The 20,169-nt window shown below is 39.5% G+C and overlaps 1 protein-coding gene across 18 annotated transcripts in view; it reads left to right on the top strand.

The window, feature by feature from the left end:
* SYNE1 (spectrin repeat containing nuclear envelope protein 1) overlaps positions 1-20,169 on the top strand; it is a 466,561-nt gene that overhangs the window by 412,648 nt on the left and 33,744 nt on the right. For all 18 annotated transcript variants that reach the window (XM_081251412.1, XM_081251411.1, XM_081251427.1 and 15 more), the window contains one exon: positions 9,595-9,757. In XM_081251412.1, coding sequence (XP_081107538.1) covers positions 9,595-9,757 — 163 coding nt within the window. The remainder of the gene's footprint in view (positions 1-9,594; positions 9,758-20,169) is intronic.

The following is a 20,169-nucleotide window of genomic DNA, read 5'->3' as shown; positions in this document are numbered from 1 at the left end:
TTTTGTGTGTGAGAGAAAGTTGTTTCTGTTTTATGTATGTCAGTAGGTTTTGGTCACTGACTAGTATAAAGGTTTTCAATAGTATGTGCAAAATATAGAAGGTTATGTCTAAAATGGCAATTTAGTGCATTATACAAATGTTTACTTCATGATTTTTTTTCAGTTAGAATACCATTACATCAGGAATTTTCATTTTGTTTTTAAAAAATATTTTTCTTATACCATAACATCCCCCAAACAAATCCCTACTGATGAATAAAATTTATTAATGGTACTTTTGGTTCTTTTATATTGAGAATATGAATTTTTTTGTTTGGGTTTATGGATCTACTAAATTTGTTTGAAGGAAAGTAGTGAGGTATATATATGAAATATGTAGATATATATGTGTATATGTACGTATGCATATGACAATATTAAGAAGCTGGACAACTGGATTTCATAGTAGAATCCTTCTCAAGAAAGGTCAAGTGTGCAGGAAACACACTGGACTCTGAAGGGGAACCAGAGTGAAGGGACTTACAGATTCACCGGGCTTACTAAACTTACACAGACATGTGACATCTATAAACACCTATTTTGAATTATAACCCTGTATGCTACCAAAAGGAGTGTTGCTCAAACTTCTTAGTGATAAATAAAACTATTGTGATGCTTCACCCAAGGATTTCCTTTAAAGAAATGATGAAAAAAAATGTGGGACATTTCTCTTAAAAAAGAATGATCCTCGTCCTGCAAATACCAAGTTTAATAGCTCAAGGATGATGTATGGGGGCCTTATCCCACACCTTCTCGCAGTTCACATCCGCTCCCCTCAACACACACACAATGTATTTTGCTATTTGTAGTCAAATACATTTTTTTTTAAATGAGAAAGGAGAACCACTTAAGCGTTCACCCTCCCTGACTACTACGATTTACACGTTCATTTGAAAGAGGAACTTGCCCCTAATAGACTGTATGAACAAGCATTTCCACATCACGATGCCCTTGACATATTGCACTAACTGCTCTGACTATTGGAATTCCTTCAATGTTATACAAGATTACTAGTCCAGTAAAATATTTGGCTACTGTAGACAATATCCAGTGGAACAGTGTTTACTTATACCCCTTTGTGCTTTGGATCTTTTGATCATTTTTGTCAGTGAATTTTGAACCAAGAAAATGAATGAATTTTAGTCCTTAGCAAATAGATCATTTGCAAATGTTGGACCTAGAGGAAAATTTAAGTATACATTTAATATCAAATAAATTAAATTAAAATATGTTAACAAAATAAGCAATATTTTAGTTAGAACACTGATTATTAATGTTTAGCAGACATTTAAATAGTACCCAACTTTGTGCAAGGCAACAAGCTTAGTCTGGCAGCCAAAAGTGGAAAGGGAAAACCCAAAGTGGAAATTCACAGTTCCAGCTTTCCAGGGAACTTCCCATGAGGAGGAGGAAGGTGAGCATAAATAATACCAGGAAGTTTGAACAAGGGTAAGAAGGAAGCAGGTACTGAGTGAAGTACCCTCCCAGCCTCTAGGTCCACACAAAACCCTGATGATGTTATGAATTTTCTTTAAAACCCCATCCCAAAGCATAGTCAGCATTCAGATCCTATCAGACCTGAAGACAGGAAGCTGATCAAGTGGGAGAGGTTCCTGAGAGGACATTCTTATTGGGATAAAGCCAAGATGGACATCAGTGCAGTGAGCCATTCTTCAGTCCTATTCCAATGGGTTTATTGATTGTAGACTGTCCTTTCCATCTGGGACATTAAAGCAGGATGGCCAAGGTCATGTTAAGTCCTAAGCCCGTACCATGGTCGTTGGTAGAATACGTACCCTGAACTTTATACCCAGTAGCTGCTCAAAAACTGTCATTCACTGACTGACGCTCAAGTGAATTTTGTCTGACATATGAGAGAAATGTGAGTGGGTTGTATGTAACAGTTCTTGGAATTATTTTTCAAGGCTAATGCCTTGAAATGCCCTAGAGACAGAGTACAAATTGTACTTATAAAGCTAATTAGAAAAGTATTATCTTGAATGGAATTATGAATTATGATAAACATATTGCAATGCATGTTTTCTGTACCCTATCAATCTTATATACTGTGAACATGAACATAATTTTTTAAATACACATTTTTTAAAACAATATAAGGTAATGCATCTCAGCATGCCTTTATACACTGATCAAATATAGGGAATTTTATTATAATTAATGAAATATAGATATTATTATCAAGAACCGACCATCGTGAAAATACTTTTAAGCATTTGTATGACAGAGGAAAAGTGATGGTGTCATAACTAGATTTTCATTTGAGAGAGAAACATTGATTTACAGAAACTGTAATAGAAGTGATGATGTCCATTTTAAGCAATTAAAAATGAATAAAAATTCTCAAAATACTTTGGTTATGAGACAGGTTCTTCAGAGAGGTGGCTCCTGACCAGAGAAGCCTATCATAGTCATCTGGGGAGGCACGGAGGGCGGGGAGAAGGTGGGAAGAGAGTTAGCAGTGGCACGTGTGGATGGAAAGCACCCCTAAGTGATCCAGGACCGGTCCTAGCTTGAGAATCACTTCTTTACTATCTGGAAGTCATAGAGTGGAGAAATAGCAGGTGATTCTGAGTGCAAGTTGTCTGTCTTTGAGAACATTCTCTTGCAGATCCCTGCCTTGAAATATATCACATCCTTAGAGTTTTGGGGGTTTTGTTTTGTTTTGTTTCTTGGCTGCACTGCGTGGCATGCGGGATCTTAGTCCCCCGACCAGGGGTCCAACCTGTGGCCCCTGTAATGGAAGCTCAGAGTTTAACCACTGCACTGCCAGGGAAGTCGCTATCACATCCCTAGATTTTTTTTTTCTTACAATTTTATTTTATTTTATACTTTTTTCTTAACATTTTTATTGGAGGATAATTGCTTTACAATGGTGTGTTAGTTTCTGCTCTATAACAAAGTGAATCAGTTATACATATGCATATATCCCCATATCTCTTCCCTCTTGCGTCTCCCTCCCTCCCACCCTCCCTATCCCACCCCTCTAGGTGGTCACAAAGCACCAAGCTGATCTCCCTGTGCTATGTGGCTGCTTCCCACTAGCTATCTATCTTACGTTTGGTACTGTATGTATGTCCATATATACACTACCACTCTCTCACTTTGTCCCAGCTTACCCTTCCCCCTTCCCGTGTCCTCAAGTCCATTCTCTAGTAGGTCTGTGTCTTTATTTCCATCTGGCCCCTAGGTTCTTCGTGACCTTTTTTTTTTTTTTTAGATTCCATATATATGTGTTAGCATTACGGTATTTGTTTTTCTCTTTCTGACTTACTTCACTCTGTGTGACAGACTATACGTCCATCCACCTCAATACAAATAACTCAGTTTCGTTTCTTTTTATGGCTGAGTAATATTCCACTGTATATATGTGCCACATCTTCTTTATCCATTCATCTATCAATGGACACTTAGGTTGCTTCCATATCCTGGCTATTGTAAATAGAGCTGCAGTGAACATTGTGGCACATGATTCCTTTTGAATTATGGTTTTCTCAGGGTATATGCCCAGTAGTGGGATTGCTGGGTCGTATGGTAGTTCTCTTTTTAGTTTTTTAAGGAACCTCCATACTGTTCGCCATAGTGGCTGTATCAATTGACATTCCCACCAACAGTGTGTGAGGGTTCCCTTTTCTCCACACCCTCTCCAACATTTATTGTTTGTAGATTTTTTGATGATGGCCATTCTGACTGGTGTGAGATGATATTGCATTGTAGTTTTGATTTGCATCTCTCTAACGATTAATGATTTTGAGCATTCTTTCATGTGTTTGTTGGCAATCTGTATATCTTCTTTGGAGAAATGTCTATGTAGGTCCTCTGCCCATTTTTGGATTGGGTTGTTTGTTTTTTTGATATTGAACTGCATGAGCTGCTTGTAAATTTTGGAGATTAATCCTTTGTCAGTTGCTTCATTCGCAAATATTTTCTCCTATTCTGAGGGTTGTCTTGTGGTCTTGTTTATGGTTTCCTTTGCTGTGCAAAAGCTTTTAAGTTTCATTAGGTCCCATTTGTTTATTTTTGTTTTTATTTCCATTTCCCTAGGAGGTGAGTCAAAAAGGATCTTGCTAGGGCTTCCCTGGTGGTGCAGTGGTTGAGAGTCTGCCTGCTGATTCAGGGGACATGGGTTCGTGCCCCAGTCCTGGAGGATCCCGCATGCCGTGGAGCGGCTGGGCCCGTGAGCCATGGCTGCTGAGCCTGCGCATCCGGAGCCTGTGCTCTGCAATGGGAGAGGCCACAACAGTGAGAGGCCTGCATACCCCACAAAAAAGGATCTTCCTGTGCTTTATGTCATAGGGTGTTCTGCCTCTATTTTCCTCTAAGAATTTGATAGTGTTTAGCCTTACATTTAGGTCTTTAATCCATTTTGAGTTTATTTTTGTGTATGGTGTTAGGGAGTGTTCTAATTTCATTCTTTTCCATGTACCTGTCCAGTTTTTCCAGCACTACTTATTGAAGAGGCTGTCTTTTCTCCATTGTATATTCTTGCCTCCTGTATTAAAAATAAGGTGACCATATGTGCGTGGGTTTATCTCTGGGCTTTCTATCCTGTTCCATTGATCTATATATTTATTTTGTGCCAGTACAATACTGTCTTGATTACTGTAGCTTTGTAGTATAGTCTGAAGTCAGGGAGCCTGATTCCTCCAGCTCCGTTTTTCGTTCTCAAGATTGCTTTGGCTATTCAGGGTCTTTTGTGTTTCCATACAAATTGTAAAATGTTTTGTTCTAGTTCTGTGAAAAATGCCAGTGGTAGTTTGATAGGGATTGCATTAAATCTGTAGATTGCTTTGGGTAGTAGAGTCATTTTCACCATGTTGATTCTTCCAATCCAAGAACATGGTATATCTCTCCATCTATTTGTATCATCTTTAATTTCTTTCATCAGTGTCTTATAATTTTCTGCATACAGGTCTTTTGTCTCCTTAGGTAGGTTTATTCCTAGGTGTTTTATTCTTTTTGTTGCAATGATAAATGGGAGTGTTTTCTTAATTTCACTTTCAGATTTTTCATCATTAGTGTAATAGGAATGCAAGAGATTTCTGTGCATTAATTTTGTATCCTGCTACTTTACCAAATTCATTGATTAACTCTAGAAGTTTTCTGGTAGCATCTTTAGGATTCTCTGTGTATAGTATCAAGTCATCTGCAAACAGTGACAGCTTTACTTCTTCTTTTCCAATTTGGATTCCTTTTATTTCTTTTTCTTCTCTGATTGCTATGGCTAAAACTTCCAAAACTGTGTTGAATAATAGTGGTGTGAGTGGGCAACCTTATCTTGTTCCTGATCTTAGTGGAAATGGTTTCAGTTTTTCACCATTGGGGATGATGTTGGCTGTGGGATTGTCATATATGGCCTTTATTCTGTTGAGGCAAGTTCCCCTCATGCCTACTTTCTGGAGGATTTTTATCATAAATGGCTGTTGAAATTTGTCGAAAGCTTTCTCTGCATCTATTGAGATGATCATATGGTTTTTCTCCTTCAGTTTGTTAATATGGTATATCACATTGATTGATTTGCATATATTGAAGAATCCTTGCATTCCTGGAATAAACCCCACTTGATCATGGTGTATGATCCTTTTAATGTGCTCTTGGATTCTGTTTGCTAGTATTTTGTTGAGGATTTTTGCATCTATGTTCATCAGTGATATTGGTCTGTAGTTTTCTTGTGACATCCTTGTCTGGTTTTGGTATCAGGGTGATGGTGGCCTCGTAGAATGCATTTGGGAGTTTTCCTCCCTCTGCTATATTTTGGAAGAGTTTGAGAAGGATAGGTGTTAGCTCTTCTCTAAATGTTTGATAGAGTTCGCCTGTGAAGCCATCTGGTCCTGGGCTTTTGTTTGTTGGAAGATTTTTAATCACAGTTTCAATTTCAGTGCTTGTGATTGGTCTGTTCATATTTTCTATTTCTTCCTGGTTCATTCTTGGAAGATCCCTAGAGCAAAAGACATGTTGCTCTTGACCTTTTTTCCAAGCAGATACCTCTTTAGTTGAACCAAGTTGACACCTCGGAGATGGAGACATTTTGCTTATTTGCCATTCATTTCTATTAGGAGCAGTTTCAGTAAGGTGACCACATGTCCTGAACCAAAAGGTGGAAAGTATAAAAAAAACTTACAGTCCATAAGCAGAATTGAATTTTAAGTAAGGGTGGTACCAGAAATCTTTGATCATGTGCTCCTCCTCCACATCGCCTTTCATTTTAGAGCCATCTATATACATACATCCAGTCAGCCATGTCAGGCCCTCAACAGGGACTCAGTAGTCGATTTTTGCTACTATTACTTGGTAATAATAGAGTTGAGAAGTACTATCTGTGTCCCTCCCAAATTCCTGCTGACACCCTGCCCTCACTGGGAAATAACTTTTCAAATCTAATTTATCTATCCCTGCTCTATGCCCTTGATCCTGCCTCCTGTGCATCCTTGCTCCGTCATCTGTATTCATCTGTAATTTCTCTCCTTTTTCTTCTGTCTTTGGCTCCTTCCTCATGAGTTCCTTTTTCTCTGCCTAAAAACATTCTAAAGCGATTCCAAAACATTAAACTGCATTAAACAAAACAAACAAACAAAAAATCAATTTTTTCTTGTAGCCAGATCATTCTACAGGATTCATACCGTATTTACCTACCTTTGCTGCCTACTTTTTAAAAATAATTAACAATCCTCTTTCATCATAAGTGTATTTCTCTCAAATGCATCCTGTTTTCTGTTTCCATAGCTTTTGCTGAACTATTCACTTAGGGTCAGCAGACCTCTTCTAATGAATGGCTCTTTTTAGGCCTCATTAAATACCTTGCTCTGCCTTTGACAAAGTAGACCCATGATTCCAACCTTAAGCATGCCTAGGGCTTACTTGGAGTGCTTGTTAAGTGTAAATTCCCTGGCCACACCCCCTGAGGTTCTGACTCAATAGGACTGGGTTGGGGTCTAAGAATCTGCATTTCTGTGAGGCAAACCAGGTGGAATCTAATGAAGAAGGCATTCAAATCACACTGTGACCAACACTTCCTTCTTTTTTAAAATTATTTTTAATTGAATGTATTTGACACACAACATTGTGTAAATTTAAGGTGTACAGCTTGTTACTTTGATACATTGATATAATGTAATATGATTGCCATTGTGGCGATATTTATCACATTACAAAATTAGAGTACAATATTGTTGTTTATATTCATTTTACTGTGCATTAGATCTCTAGGGCTTATTTACTACTCGTTGCAAGTTTGTACCCTAAAATGCCATCAGTCTTATCCCCCGCCCACCACCAATTCTTTCTTGAAACATTTCCTGCCTTTAGTTTTATGCTACACTTCCCTGCTTCACCTCCTTCCTTTCTGATTATTTTTTCTTCAACTGTGATTCCTCCTTCTTTAACCTTTTAAAATTCATTCTTTTTAGTCCAACCCCTTTCAGGATGAAACACATACTTTCATAGGGCTTCAACTCTATGCCAGCAGTATGTAAACCAATGCAATAAACTTCATCGTCTCTTCTGGACCTGAGAACTATATTTCCATACATGTCTAGCTGATCCCACAGACTCATCATACCCCAAACTTAATGCACCATTAATCCCAAGAACTTGCTCCTCATTCCTTTGAGGCAGCAGCATCTATCTAGTCACCCAACTGGAAAAGACATCATTTCTTAACTCCTCCTGCCTCACGTCATGTCAGTTCGTGAATTTAGCAATCCACTCCTCACCTCTATCTCCACTGTTTCCAAGTGTAGGCTTTTTTTTTTTTTTTTTTTTTTTTTGCGGTACGCAGGCCTCTCACTGTTGTGGCCTCTCTCATTGCAGAGCACAGGCTCCGGACGCGCAGGCTCAGCGGCCATGGCTCACGGGCCCAGCCGCTCCGCGGCATGTGGGATCTTCCCGGACCGGGGCACGAACCCGTGTCCCCTGCATCGGCAGGTGGACTCTCAACCACTGTGCCACCAGGGAAGCCCCAAGTGTAGGCTTTTGATGCAAACTGCTTGGACTATTCTGTGTACTTCCTGAATGAGCTCTTACCACAGCCTTGCCTCAGAGTTATGCACTCAGAATCAAAACTGACCTTAACATTCCTGTGCTAATAGATCTTGGGAAAGTTCTTATTTATCTTTGAAACTACATACAAATCCATTGTCATGTCACTGTGGGAGTTTTATAATCTTGCTCCCATCCACCCATCAGTCTTACCTCTTCCTCTAACCACTTCTTCTCTCTTTCCTGTTTCTCTTCCCCGTCCGTCCACCACTGATCTCCTTGGCATTGTGACGCTATTTACCTTCACAATCTTGCTCTTCTTCATTATGTTTCCTAGGCCAGAAATGTTCTGCTTGGCTTGTAGCCACCTCTCAAGATGAAGCTCACATGTCATTTCTTCACTTTCCTTCCTTTCTCAAAGTCTAAGCTCCTCAAAGGCAAGGATGAAACTTTAGTCATCTCTGTTTATCTGTCACCTAGCACCATACATGTTGGTAGGAGGAATAAAGAAATGAACAAATGGTAAATGAATGAATAATTACTGAACATGGCCAGACAGAATTGATCACTCTTTATTTATTAGCCAGAGACTTCGTTCACTTCTTTAGTTTAGTTCTTACCACACTTTGTTATATTTCATTCTTTCCATGTTCAGATTTCTGGTCAGGTTGTACATTTCATTAAGAAAATATTCACATCTGATTTCTTTTGTCTTTCTGGCATCTTTTATATAAAGTGTCCACAGATGATTGTTAGAGAAATGACAATTCTTAAAGGAATGAGTTTTTACTCCTTCCTGGCGAGAATGGGAGAATAGTTATTTGTCGTTATTTTTTAAGCATGCTATGTAGCAAATACTATACTGAATTAGGCTCTGCAGGTGGAAGATTGTGTACCTGCCCTCTGCCACTTACAATCCAACAGGTCCTTAGTTACCTTTAACGTGATATGGCATCATTAAAGCTCAAATTGCTTAAGTGCATGTGATAACTCACTGATAGTTTTACCTTCAGTATGCTTTCTTCTTTTGACTGAGTTTCTGCCACAATATTGCTGGAATACATCCCACAGGGGGTGAAATGATTAGAGCCATGGATGTATAATCTGTTTGGTGACAATCCATTGGAAAGGTTAACTTTTTCCTCCCAGTTATTCTTCATAGTAGTATAAATTATATTATTTGCAAAAGTCAGGTAGTACAGATTATATTATTTGTGAAAGTAATAATTTATGTGACAACCATGAGGTTTCTATCACTGTTATATTAGTATAGCTGTGCTGAGTATAACCATGGTTGATATTTTTTTGATGTTGCCCATGTACTGGCACCCTCTGTCATTCACCTCATTTAAATCTCACAAGTACTCTTACTTCATTTCCATTTTATGGACAAAGAAACAGAGACACAGGAGGGGTGTACAACTGCCCACAGTCACACAGCCAGTAGGTGGCTGAACCAGGCTGGACTCTGGCTTTAGACCCAGTGCTGGCTTCTGCTCATGAGGGAAACATGAGTGAAGCCTCTCACTGAAGTTGATGTCTCTCCTTCTCTGCCCACAGGGTAAAGAAGCTGAAGGAGACTCTGGTCGCCGTACAGCAGCTGGATAAAAACATGAGCAGCCTGAGAACGTGGCTGGCCCACATAGAGTCAGAGCTGGCCAAGCCGATCGTCTACGATTCCTGTGACTCAGAAGAAATACAGAAAAAGCTTAACAAGCAGCAGGTAAAATGTAAAACAATAGAAGGAAAGTTAATAGGTTCTTGAAAATCTGTTTTTCTGGCCAGAATAGAGACATGATTGTGAGATGGTGAATTGGGATGGAAAATCTGGAAGAAGCTGGGCAGGACTGGTGAGAAAGGGAAGGCATTGGCTAGAGAGGTGTTTGGGGCAAATAAGTTCCATCTCCTCACAAAGTTGACTCTTAAGAAGGTCTGCCATCATAGGGTTAATGTCACTGGTCTGCCAAGAAGCCATCCTAAGATGGTAGGTTAGGTTGAGCTGCAATAATGTATCCAGAACAGTGCTGACAGTTTTGTTTATTTATTTGTGGGTCGCTAACTCACAACCATGGACTTAGAAATGAGCCTTTTTTCTTTTTTCTGCATACAGCCTTTGGAGAAAGATCACAATGCATACTTAGAGTTTTTAGAGTCTAACATAATTTTATTTTGCAAGGAGGATTGCATGACCTGCAGACCCCATACTGTAATGTCATCTTCATGTGTGTAGCAAATACAGCACAATACACAGCCCAGCAAAGCAAAAGAGGGTGACCCTGAAAAATACATACAGAAGGGATTTTCACTTCCCACTCCCCTTGCTTATTCTTACTCAGCACAGTAGACTCCAGCTGTCAGTAATAAATCCCCCATAAGAAGTATTGTTACTTCATGCTTTTAGATTGTCCTTGAAAATTCTGCCTGCACTCTGGTTATTTCCATTACATTAAGCCATTATATTCAAGTTGCTTAACTTTAAAAAAATGTATAAACAGACCTATGTCTTCAGTCCTATGAAGTAGTTTATGTATTTTATTTTACAAAGAGAACAGTTATTAAAATACAGTTTTTAGGTGTTGGATGTTTAAATTAGCATTTATTTTTCAAGAAATTGTTAGCAGGACATTTTTCAATTTTCTGTAAGATTAAAACCCTCTGATGGACTCTCTGATGTTTGAAATTCTGATGACTAACTCTGGGGGTTGTGGTTGGCCTCCAGCTCCCCACATTCTCCTGGAGAACATGGTAATGATATCTACATGTGACAAGAGTTAAAATGCTAACGACCAGTACTGTAATTTAGCAAATGTAAGAAAATCAAAACAGTATCTAGTTAAGTAAGGGAAATTGATTATACGCATCTGTAGTTGCAGCCACTACTAAAACCCTAATAAAATAAAAGGTCAAAACCCACAATGACAAAAAGAACAGAAGAGAAGATGATAGAGCTGCCAGACATCCGAGAGAATTTGGAAGGTGGAAAGTAGACAGATGAACAGTGATGGTGTTAGCAGAGTGGAGGATGGAGAAAGCTGATTCATGCCGCAGAGTTCCCAAAACGCTCACCCAGGAAGTGGAGCTATCAAGTCTGTGGGGCTTTAAAGGGAAAATGGCGTGAAAGTCTGAGAAAGGAGTGGTGAGATGAGCAGATTTCCCCTAAGCCCAGCTAGTCAGGCAGCTCTGCTTTGTTGACTCTCTGGAGAAGGCCATCCTGAGGGACTTGGAATTCGATGACACAGGACGCCATCTGTGCTGGAGCCACTCTGTTAAAAACAGAGGGATTAAGTGAAAGACTCTGTGCCAAACCCCACAGTATCACCTCTCACGAGGTCACTAGCCAGGCTTGTGCTGCAGCCAGGATTTACACAAGAGTTTCAAAATCCAATTCAGTTATTCTGTAAAAGTCCCCCTGCCCCCAAAATAAAGTGGAAAGGAAGAAATTACCAAAGTAGTAATGCAGAAAAAGAATTCCCAAATTGAAAATTTACACACTTCTAGAACACAAACCCTACAGGTGCCCAGGAAAATTAAAAACAAAGCTATTATGAAATTTTAGAACATGGGGGATAAAAGAAGATTTTAAGCCTTCCAAGATGAAAGAGTTGGATTTCTCCAAAACAATGATGGAAGCTAGTATACAATGGCGGAATGCCTTCAAAAAGCTGAGAAAAACTTTTTATGATTCAGAATATTATATCTGCCATTTAATATATAAAATATTTACCTTCTATGCACACATTCACAAGAAGCTAATGAAAGATATGCTCCATATACTGAAATGAGAGGAAAAATAATATTCAACCCAGGAGAAGGAAGTCCCCAGGATGGTGGTAAAGGAAAGTCCCAAATGACAGTGGTACTGAAACCTAGGAAGAGCCTGTCCAGACAGGAGTAGGGAGTCTGGGTGCTCTAAGAGGAACATCTCCAAGGAAGAAAATAGTTGAACCAGATGACCTGATGGGCTTAACCATACCGGAAGGAGCTTTATTAGCACCATAAGAGAAAGAACAGCAGTTAGCAATATAAATTTTTTTTTATTGGAGTATACTTGCTTTACAATATTCGGTTAGTTTCTACTGTACAGCAAAGGAATCAGCTATACGTATACATCTATCCCCTCCTTTTTGGATTTCCTTCTCATTTAGGTCACCACAGAGTATAGAGTAAAGTTCCCTGAGCTATACAGTATATTCTCATTAGTTATCTATTTTATACATAGTATCAGTAGAGTATATATGTCAATCCCAATCTCCCAATTCATCCCACACACACCCCTTTTCCACCCTGGTATCCATATGTTTTTGTTCTCTACATCTGTGTCTCTATTTCTGCTTTGTAAATAAGATCATCCATACCCATATTTTCAGATTCCACATATATGCATTAATATACAATATTTGTTTTTCTCTTCTGACTTACTTCACTCTGTATGACCATATCTAGGTCCATCCATGTCTCTACAAATGACCCAATTTCATTCTTTTTTATGGCTGAGTAATATTCCATTGTATATATGTACCGCATCTTCTTTATCCATTTCTCTATTGATGGGCATTTAGGTTGCTTCCATGTCCTGACTGTTGTAAATAGTGCTGCAGTGAACATTAGGGTGCATGTGTCTTTTTGAAACATGGTTTTCTCTGGGTATATGCCCAGTAGTGGGATTGCTGGGTCATATTTTAAAGAGAAAAAGAGAGCGAGGGAGGGAGAGAGAGAGAGAACTATTGATTTTAGAAAAACAAAAAGTTATGTAAGAGAAGAAATATAACCATAGCATATTTTGTTGCTTAAATGTGAAAAGTATTAAAACACCATAATCATGCAAAGAAGTGATATTGCTCTAGCTATAAGAGGTGCTAAGATAGTCATTGGAGCCCTGTGAGTCATGTAGAAGTTTATTCCTTCTCTTCTGTAGAAGCACTGATAATGTCTAACATTTAAAAATCAAGAAATAACAATATAAATATGTTACTTAGAAAAACAGAAGTAAAAACCAGAAGACAGGGCTACAAGAGATGGAAATGGTTGTTTCTGGAGAAGAATCAGGAGTGAAATGAAAAGGGTACTACTTCATTGGAAGCCTAGTAGTAGTTTTTGACTTTTTAATATATTAATAAATGTTCATATAGCCTTTTAATTAAAATTTAAAGGTAAAAAAAAACCTGTACACCAGTAGTTAAAATTGAAGACTTTCTGCATTCCAATCCTGGCCTCACCACTTTTCTGTGTGAACCAGAGCAAAGTAATGAACTCTTAACCCTCAGCTACCTTACATATAGGTTGCTGATAATGAGTACACAGCTCCCTGTGTTATTGTAAAAGGGTAACAAGAAAAGCACTTAGCACAGTGCCCAGCATAAAGTGGGCGCTTAGCAAATTTTATTTTAATCATATCATATTTACTAGTTTCCTTTATGGAAATTGTTTGACCATGATTTTGTAAAAATTGTAGCATTTGGGGATCCATGTTTTAAAAGACAGATAAATAGTAATCTGTTTCCAAAAGGGAAAAATTCTGACAAATATTTAAGTGGACAGATTAAATTGGTAAAAAATACATTGTCTTCTATTTCCCTATATGGAGTTCCTGTATGTCTCTCTTGCCAATGTACTTAATTTTTATAGATTTAATTGGGCAGAAATATATATAGTCTTGAGATGGCTTCAGAGAACGTTTTGTCAGATTTCTCTGTGTTATAAATGAAAAAGAATGAATCCAGTGACACTATGTGACAATTTGAGACCATCACCAATGGAAGTTAAAGCTGAGACTAAAATTGTGATCTGTATTTGGGTACTTATCTAATTATAAGACCCCCTCAAACCTTATTTTATATATTGATCTGAACAAAAACTTCTGAGCAGAAGCACCTGGGGATTTTCTCCAGTGTTTACTGTATTAACCTGGTCAAGCTCCTGAAGGTAAATCTCACCAATTGGGGGGCCCCCATGACTGGATCGGTCAGAGGTTTCCCCACTGAGCCTCCAACAGTCCGTTGATTAGAGTTCTGGGTTTCACACGCCAGCGCTGGTTCCCACAGTGGTTTCGCCTTAAGAGTCTCCCCTCTGAGAGAGATTCAAAAGTATATGGAGGAGTGATGTCACCAAGACGGTGGCATAAGCCATTCCTGACTTAAGTCCCCATCACAAGAAAACCAACAAGCAACTATCCATAGACAGGACACCATTGTGAAAATCCCAGAACCCAGGGTGAGGCTGCAGCAGCCCTTGGACAACAGAGACCGGGAAGGACCACGTTAGAAGGTGAGAGGAGTGGCTGCACGCTGCCCACATCGCCTGCCCCAGGCTGGCACAGCACCGCACCAGAGCGCCCCAGCCTGTGGTTTTTCCAGTTGGAAAAGAGAGGCCAAGGTGGGGAATTCCCTGGCCGTCCAGTGGTTAGGACTCCATGCTCTCACTGCCAGGGACCCGGGTTCAATCCCTAGTCAGGGAACTAAGATCCTGCAAGCCGTGGGATGCGGCCGAAAATAAAAAAAAAAAGAGAGAGAAGCCAAAGTGGGCAACCAGCTCCCCCAGTATTGTATGACGCTTCCCAGGAGGCCCGCTTGGATCTCTCTTCATGGGGATCACTAAGAAAATCTATGAGGCTCAGTCACGGGGGATCAGATAGAGATGGAGAAGGGGTGTGGGGCTTACAGCACCTGCACTCAGATCTTGGTGGACTGCATTCCTGCTTGCAGCTGCACCCAAGCAGAGATGCCAGCCAGCATCTCTGCTCATCAGCAGAGACCAGCCAGTGGCCCCGTCTAGCCTGCAAACTCAGCAGCTCTCCTTGATTTGGGTCCCCTGACAACTGGCATTACAGGCCTTGGAGCTCTTTCTACCCCCACCCCCCCCGGCCTGGGAAGGGAGGCAGATTCCCAGCCCCACCCAACAGCTGAGCAGTCTCCATACCCCCCCACCAGGAAGCCTGGCCAAAGAATCCAGGCAGCCATGGAGCCCATCCAACAGCCCTGCTTGGGCAGGGAGCCAAGCCAGAAGCCATACCAACTGCTGAGCATAGCCTCTGGCCTTGCATAACAAAGGAGCCTGAACAGTGACCGTAGGCATCCTCAGAGCCCAACCTACAACCACACCCAGCCATGGAGCCCAGACTACAACTCTACTCAGTGGTGGAGTCCAACCAAGGGCCTTGTCTGATTGCTGAACACAGCCTGCAACCTTGCCTGGTCAGGAAGCCCAGCCAGTGACCCCGTCCAATTACCAAGCATAGCCTGCGACCCCACCCAAGAAGAAAGCTTAGACAACAACCCAGCTAGACCATGGAGCACAGTCTCTAGGCCCACTCACTGTGGGATTCAGCTGGCAGGCTCTCCTAACCAGAGAGACTGACCAGTAATCTTGCCCAACAGGGGAGCACAGCCAGCGATCTACCTGATGGCAAAGCCTAGACTGTGGCCCTGCCCAACTCCAGGGCACAGCCTGCAGCCCTGCATGATCACAGAGCACAGCCTGAGGCCTCACCTGAACACAGAGTCCAGCCAGCAGCACCTTCTGGTCTGGGAGCACAGCCTGAGACCCCATCAAGAGCAATTGCAGTGAGACTTCCCTGGTGGTCCAGTGGTAAAGCATCCGCCTTACAATGCAGGGGATGTGGGTTCGATCCCTGGTCAGGGAACTAAGATCCCACATGCCACGGGGCAACTAAGCCCACGCACCTCAGCTAGGGAGCCCACGTGCCACAAACTACAGAGCCCACGTGCCCTGGATCCTGTGCGCCACAACTATAGAGAAGCCCACACACCACAATGAAAGATCCCACATGCCACAGCTAAGACATGACACAGCCAAAAAGAAATTAAATAAATAATAAATAAATAAATCTTTAAAAAAAGGCCAATTGCAGAGACCAGCTTGTAGCCCTGCCCAATCACAGGGTCCAACCAGTGGCACTGCCCTGCCAGGGGACATACCCTGTGACCTCACCCAGTCAGAGGTGACTGTAGGGCCCAGCCAGCAGAAACCCCAGGCCCACCCCAACCTCAGAGCATGGAACGTTTTCCAGGTGAGATTATATGTTAGATCACAAAACTAGTCTTAATAAATTCAAGAAAATGGGCATTACATCAAGTATCTTTTCCAGCCACAATGATGTGAGACTAGAAATCAATAACAGGAAGAAAGCTGGAAAATTAACAAATACATGGAAATTAAACAACACACTCCTGAACAACCAGTGGATCCAAGAAGAAATCAAAAGAGAAATAAAAAAATATCTGGAGATAAATAAAAAAAGGAACCCAACATACCAAAACATGGGATGCAGCAAAAGCAGTTCTAGGAGAAAAGTTTATAGTGATAAATGCTGCCATTAAGAAAAAATAAGGGGCTTCCCTGGTGGCGCAGTGGTTGAGAGTCCGCCTGCCAACGCAGGGGACATGGGTTCGTGCCCCGGTCCGGGAAGATCCCACATGCCGCGGAGTGGCTGGGCCCATGAGCCATGGCTGTTGAGCCTGTGAGTCCGGAGCCTGTGCTCTGCAACAGGAGAGGCCACAACAGTGAGAGGCCCACATACCGCAAAAAAAAAAAAAAAAAAAAGAAAAAAGAAGGATCTCAAATAAACAACCTAACTTTATACCTCAAGGAACTAGAAAAAAAAATGAAAAAACTAAGCCCAAAGTTGGCAAAAGGAAGGAAATCATGAAGAGTAGAGCAGAGATAATGAAATACAGAATAGGAAAACAACAGAAAAGATGAACGAAACTGAGTTGGTTGTTTGAAATTATAAACAAAATCGACAAACTTTTAGCTAGAGTAATCAATTTAAAAAGATAGAGGACCAAAATAAATAAAAATTATACATGAAAATGGGCACATTACAAGAAATACCAAGGATCATAAGAGACTACTCTGAACAATTATAAGCCAGCAATTTGGACAACCCAGCAGAAGTGGATAATTCCTAGAAGCATACAACCTACCAATATTGAATCATGAAGAAATAGAAAATCTGAGCAGATCAATAATGAAAGGCAGTGGAATCAATAATTAAAAACCTCCCAACAAAGAAAAGTCCAAGGCCAGATGGTTTCATAGGTGAACTCTACCAAACATTTACAGCCAATTCATCTCACTCTTCCAACAAATTGAAGGGAAAAGAACATTCTCAAACTCGTTTTATGAGGCCAGCATTACCCTGATACTGAAGCCAGATAAGGACACCATAGGAAAAGAAAACTATCAACCAATATGCCTGATGAATATCGATGCAAAAATTCTCAACAAAGTACTGGCAAACCAAATTCATCAGCACATTAAAAGGATTATACACTGTGATTAAGTTGGATTCGTTCTGGAATGCAAGAATGATTGAACATATGCAAATCAGTAAATGTAATACATTACATTACTAAAATGAAAGATAAAAATTATATGATCATCACAATAGATGCAGAGAAAGCATTTGACAAAATTCAAATGACAATAACTCTCAACAAATTGGGTACAGAAGGAATGGACCCCAACATAATAAAGGACATATATGACATCAGCTAACATCATACTCAGTGGTGAAAGATTGAAAGCTTTTCCTCTAAGATCAGAAATAAGACAAGGGTACCCACTCTCACCAATTCTATTCAACATAGCACTAGAAGGCCTAGCCAGAGAACTCAGACAAGAAAAAGAAATAAAAGACATCCAGCTCAGAAAGGAAGATGTAAAAATTGTCTCTGTTTGCAGGTGACATGGTCTTATATAGAGAAAAATCCTAAAGACTCCACCAGAAGACTTTTATAACTAATAAATTCAGGAAAGTTGTAGCATACAAATTCAACATACAAACATCACTGTGTTTCCATACACTAACAATGAAGTATCTGGAAAATAAACAAAGAAAACAATCCTATTTACAATAACATTAAAAACAGTAAAATACTTAGGAATAAATTCAACCAAGGAGGTGAAAAATCTGTACTCTGACACTATAAGACATTGATGAAAGACATTGAATAAAACACAAATAAATGGAAAGATATTCCATGTATTGGAAGAATTAATATTGTTAAAATGTGCATACAACAAAAGCAATGTATAGATTCAATGCAATCCCTGTCAAGCTTCCAATGGCACTTTTTACAGAAATAGAAAAAAATCCTAAAAGTCATATGGAACCAAAAAAGACCCCTAATAGCCAAAGCAGTCCTGAGAAAGAAGAACAAAGCTGGAGGCATCATACTTTATGCTTTCAAATTATATTTCAAAACTGTAGTAATCAAAACAATATGGTACTGGCATAAAAACAGACACATAGACCAGTGGAACAGAATAGAGAGCCCAGAAATAAACCCACACATACACAGTCAACTAATGTTTGACTAATAAGAATACTCGCTGGGGAAAAGGTAGCTTTTTCAAAAACTTGTGTTGGAAAAACTGGATATTCACATGCAAAGAGTTAAACTAGACCTCTATTTAACACAGCTTAGAAAAATTAACTTGAAATGGATTAAAGACTTAAATTTAAGACCTGAAACCTAGAGCAAAACATAGGGAAAAGGCTTCTTGACATTGGTCTTGGCAGTGATTTTTGAAAGCACAACCAACAAAAACAAAAATGAATAGGTGGGACTAAATCAAACTATAAAGCTTCTGCACAGCAAAAATAATGATCAACCAAATGCAAAGGCAACCTAGGAATGAGAGAAAATGTTTGCAAACCACATATCTGATCAGGGATTAATATCTAAAATATACAAAGAATTCCTACAAATGAATAGCAAAAAATAAATTATCCAATTTAAAAATGGGCAAACGACCTGAATAGACATTTTTACAAAGAAGATAGTCAAATTGCCAACAGGTACATGAAAAGACTCTCAGCATCACTAATCATCATGGAAATGCCAATAAAAACCACAATGATATATCACCTCACACCTGTTAAAATGCCTATTATCAAAAGACAAGAGATAAAAAGTACTGACAGGGATTTGGAGAAAATGGAACCCTTGTACACTGTTGTTGGGAATGTAAGTTGGTGCAGCCACTATGGAAAAGAGTATGGACGTTCTTCAAAAAACTAAAAATAGAACTACCATATTTTCCAGCAATCCACTTTTGTATGTATCTGAGGGAAATGAAATCACTATCTTGAAGGAGATATCTCCACCCCCATGTTCATTGCAGCATTATTTACAAGTGAATACATGTAAACAACCTAAGTATTCATCAACAGGTGAATGATAAACAAGGCATTGAATTTGCCCAGAGTTCTACCATGTGAAATCTTCATATTAACCGCATAGAATGTAAAAAATGTGCATTATTTTTTCTGTTGAGCTTTTAACTCAATTTACTCAAAGTATTCCATTATTAAAAAGGAGGCCTGTTGGTGCCATGTTTTGCTTGCCCTATTCATCAAGGTCCTCAATGTATTTTCCTTTTCTTTTATATAGTTCTCGAATTTGCCTAGTTTTTCTCTTGATAATTCCTCAACTTACTCAGGTAGCTGGGATTTATATTCTTGTATGTATATTCTTCTTCCTGTTTTTCTCCTTAACACCATGTTCTAATGTCTTCTATACAAACTCAAGCTTATTGTTGAATGCAATAACAGTGCCTTTGATTAATTTTGGAGATTTCATAAACTCCATAGACACAAGAAAATAAATTCTGTACAATATTTGTATTTCACTAAACTGTCGTTTCAAATCTCTTGCATAACCTCTCAGTTATATGGAAGTTATCACAGGAATTGCTGGTCTAAAAATATAAGATAAAAATATTACAAAAATTGAACTTTATTATCATATTTCATATCTTCCTATTTCTGTCCTACATTTAAATTTGCTCACTGAGGAAGCTGCTGATGATAACGATGCCATACATGACAGAAAACCTAGGTCCCTTAGACCATGGTACCTTTTAATGGTGGGGGCATTAACTGTTTAAAACAGTTTGTAGATCTTTGGAGATCAAATCCCAGTTTTTGAGTGCCAGCTCTTAACAGGAGCACATGTATTCCTTTGACTGATTGATCTATGGATTGGAATGGAAGGGATATATCTGTGAAGTAGAGACTGGGGCAAGATTCATGTTTCAATCACTAAAGAAGCTCATTTTACTCAATACAGTTGATGTAGTCTCTTTTATTTGTTCAGTTGATATTTTGGC

Source organism: Mesoplodon bidens, assembly GCF_964165515.1.
Source record: "Mesoplodon bidens genome assembly, chromosome: 12".
Classification (NCBI taxonomy): Eukaryota; Metazoa; Chordata; class Mammalia; order Artiodactyla; family Ziphiidae; genus Mesoplodon; species Mesoplodon bidens.
The sequence above is the reverse complement of the archived record's forward strand: the minus strand, read 5'-3'. Positions and strand labels throughout refer to the sequence as shown.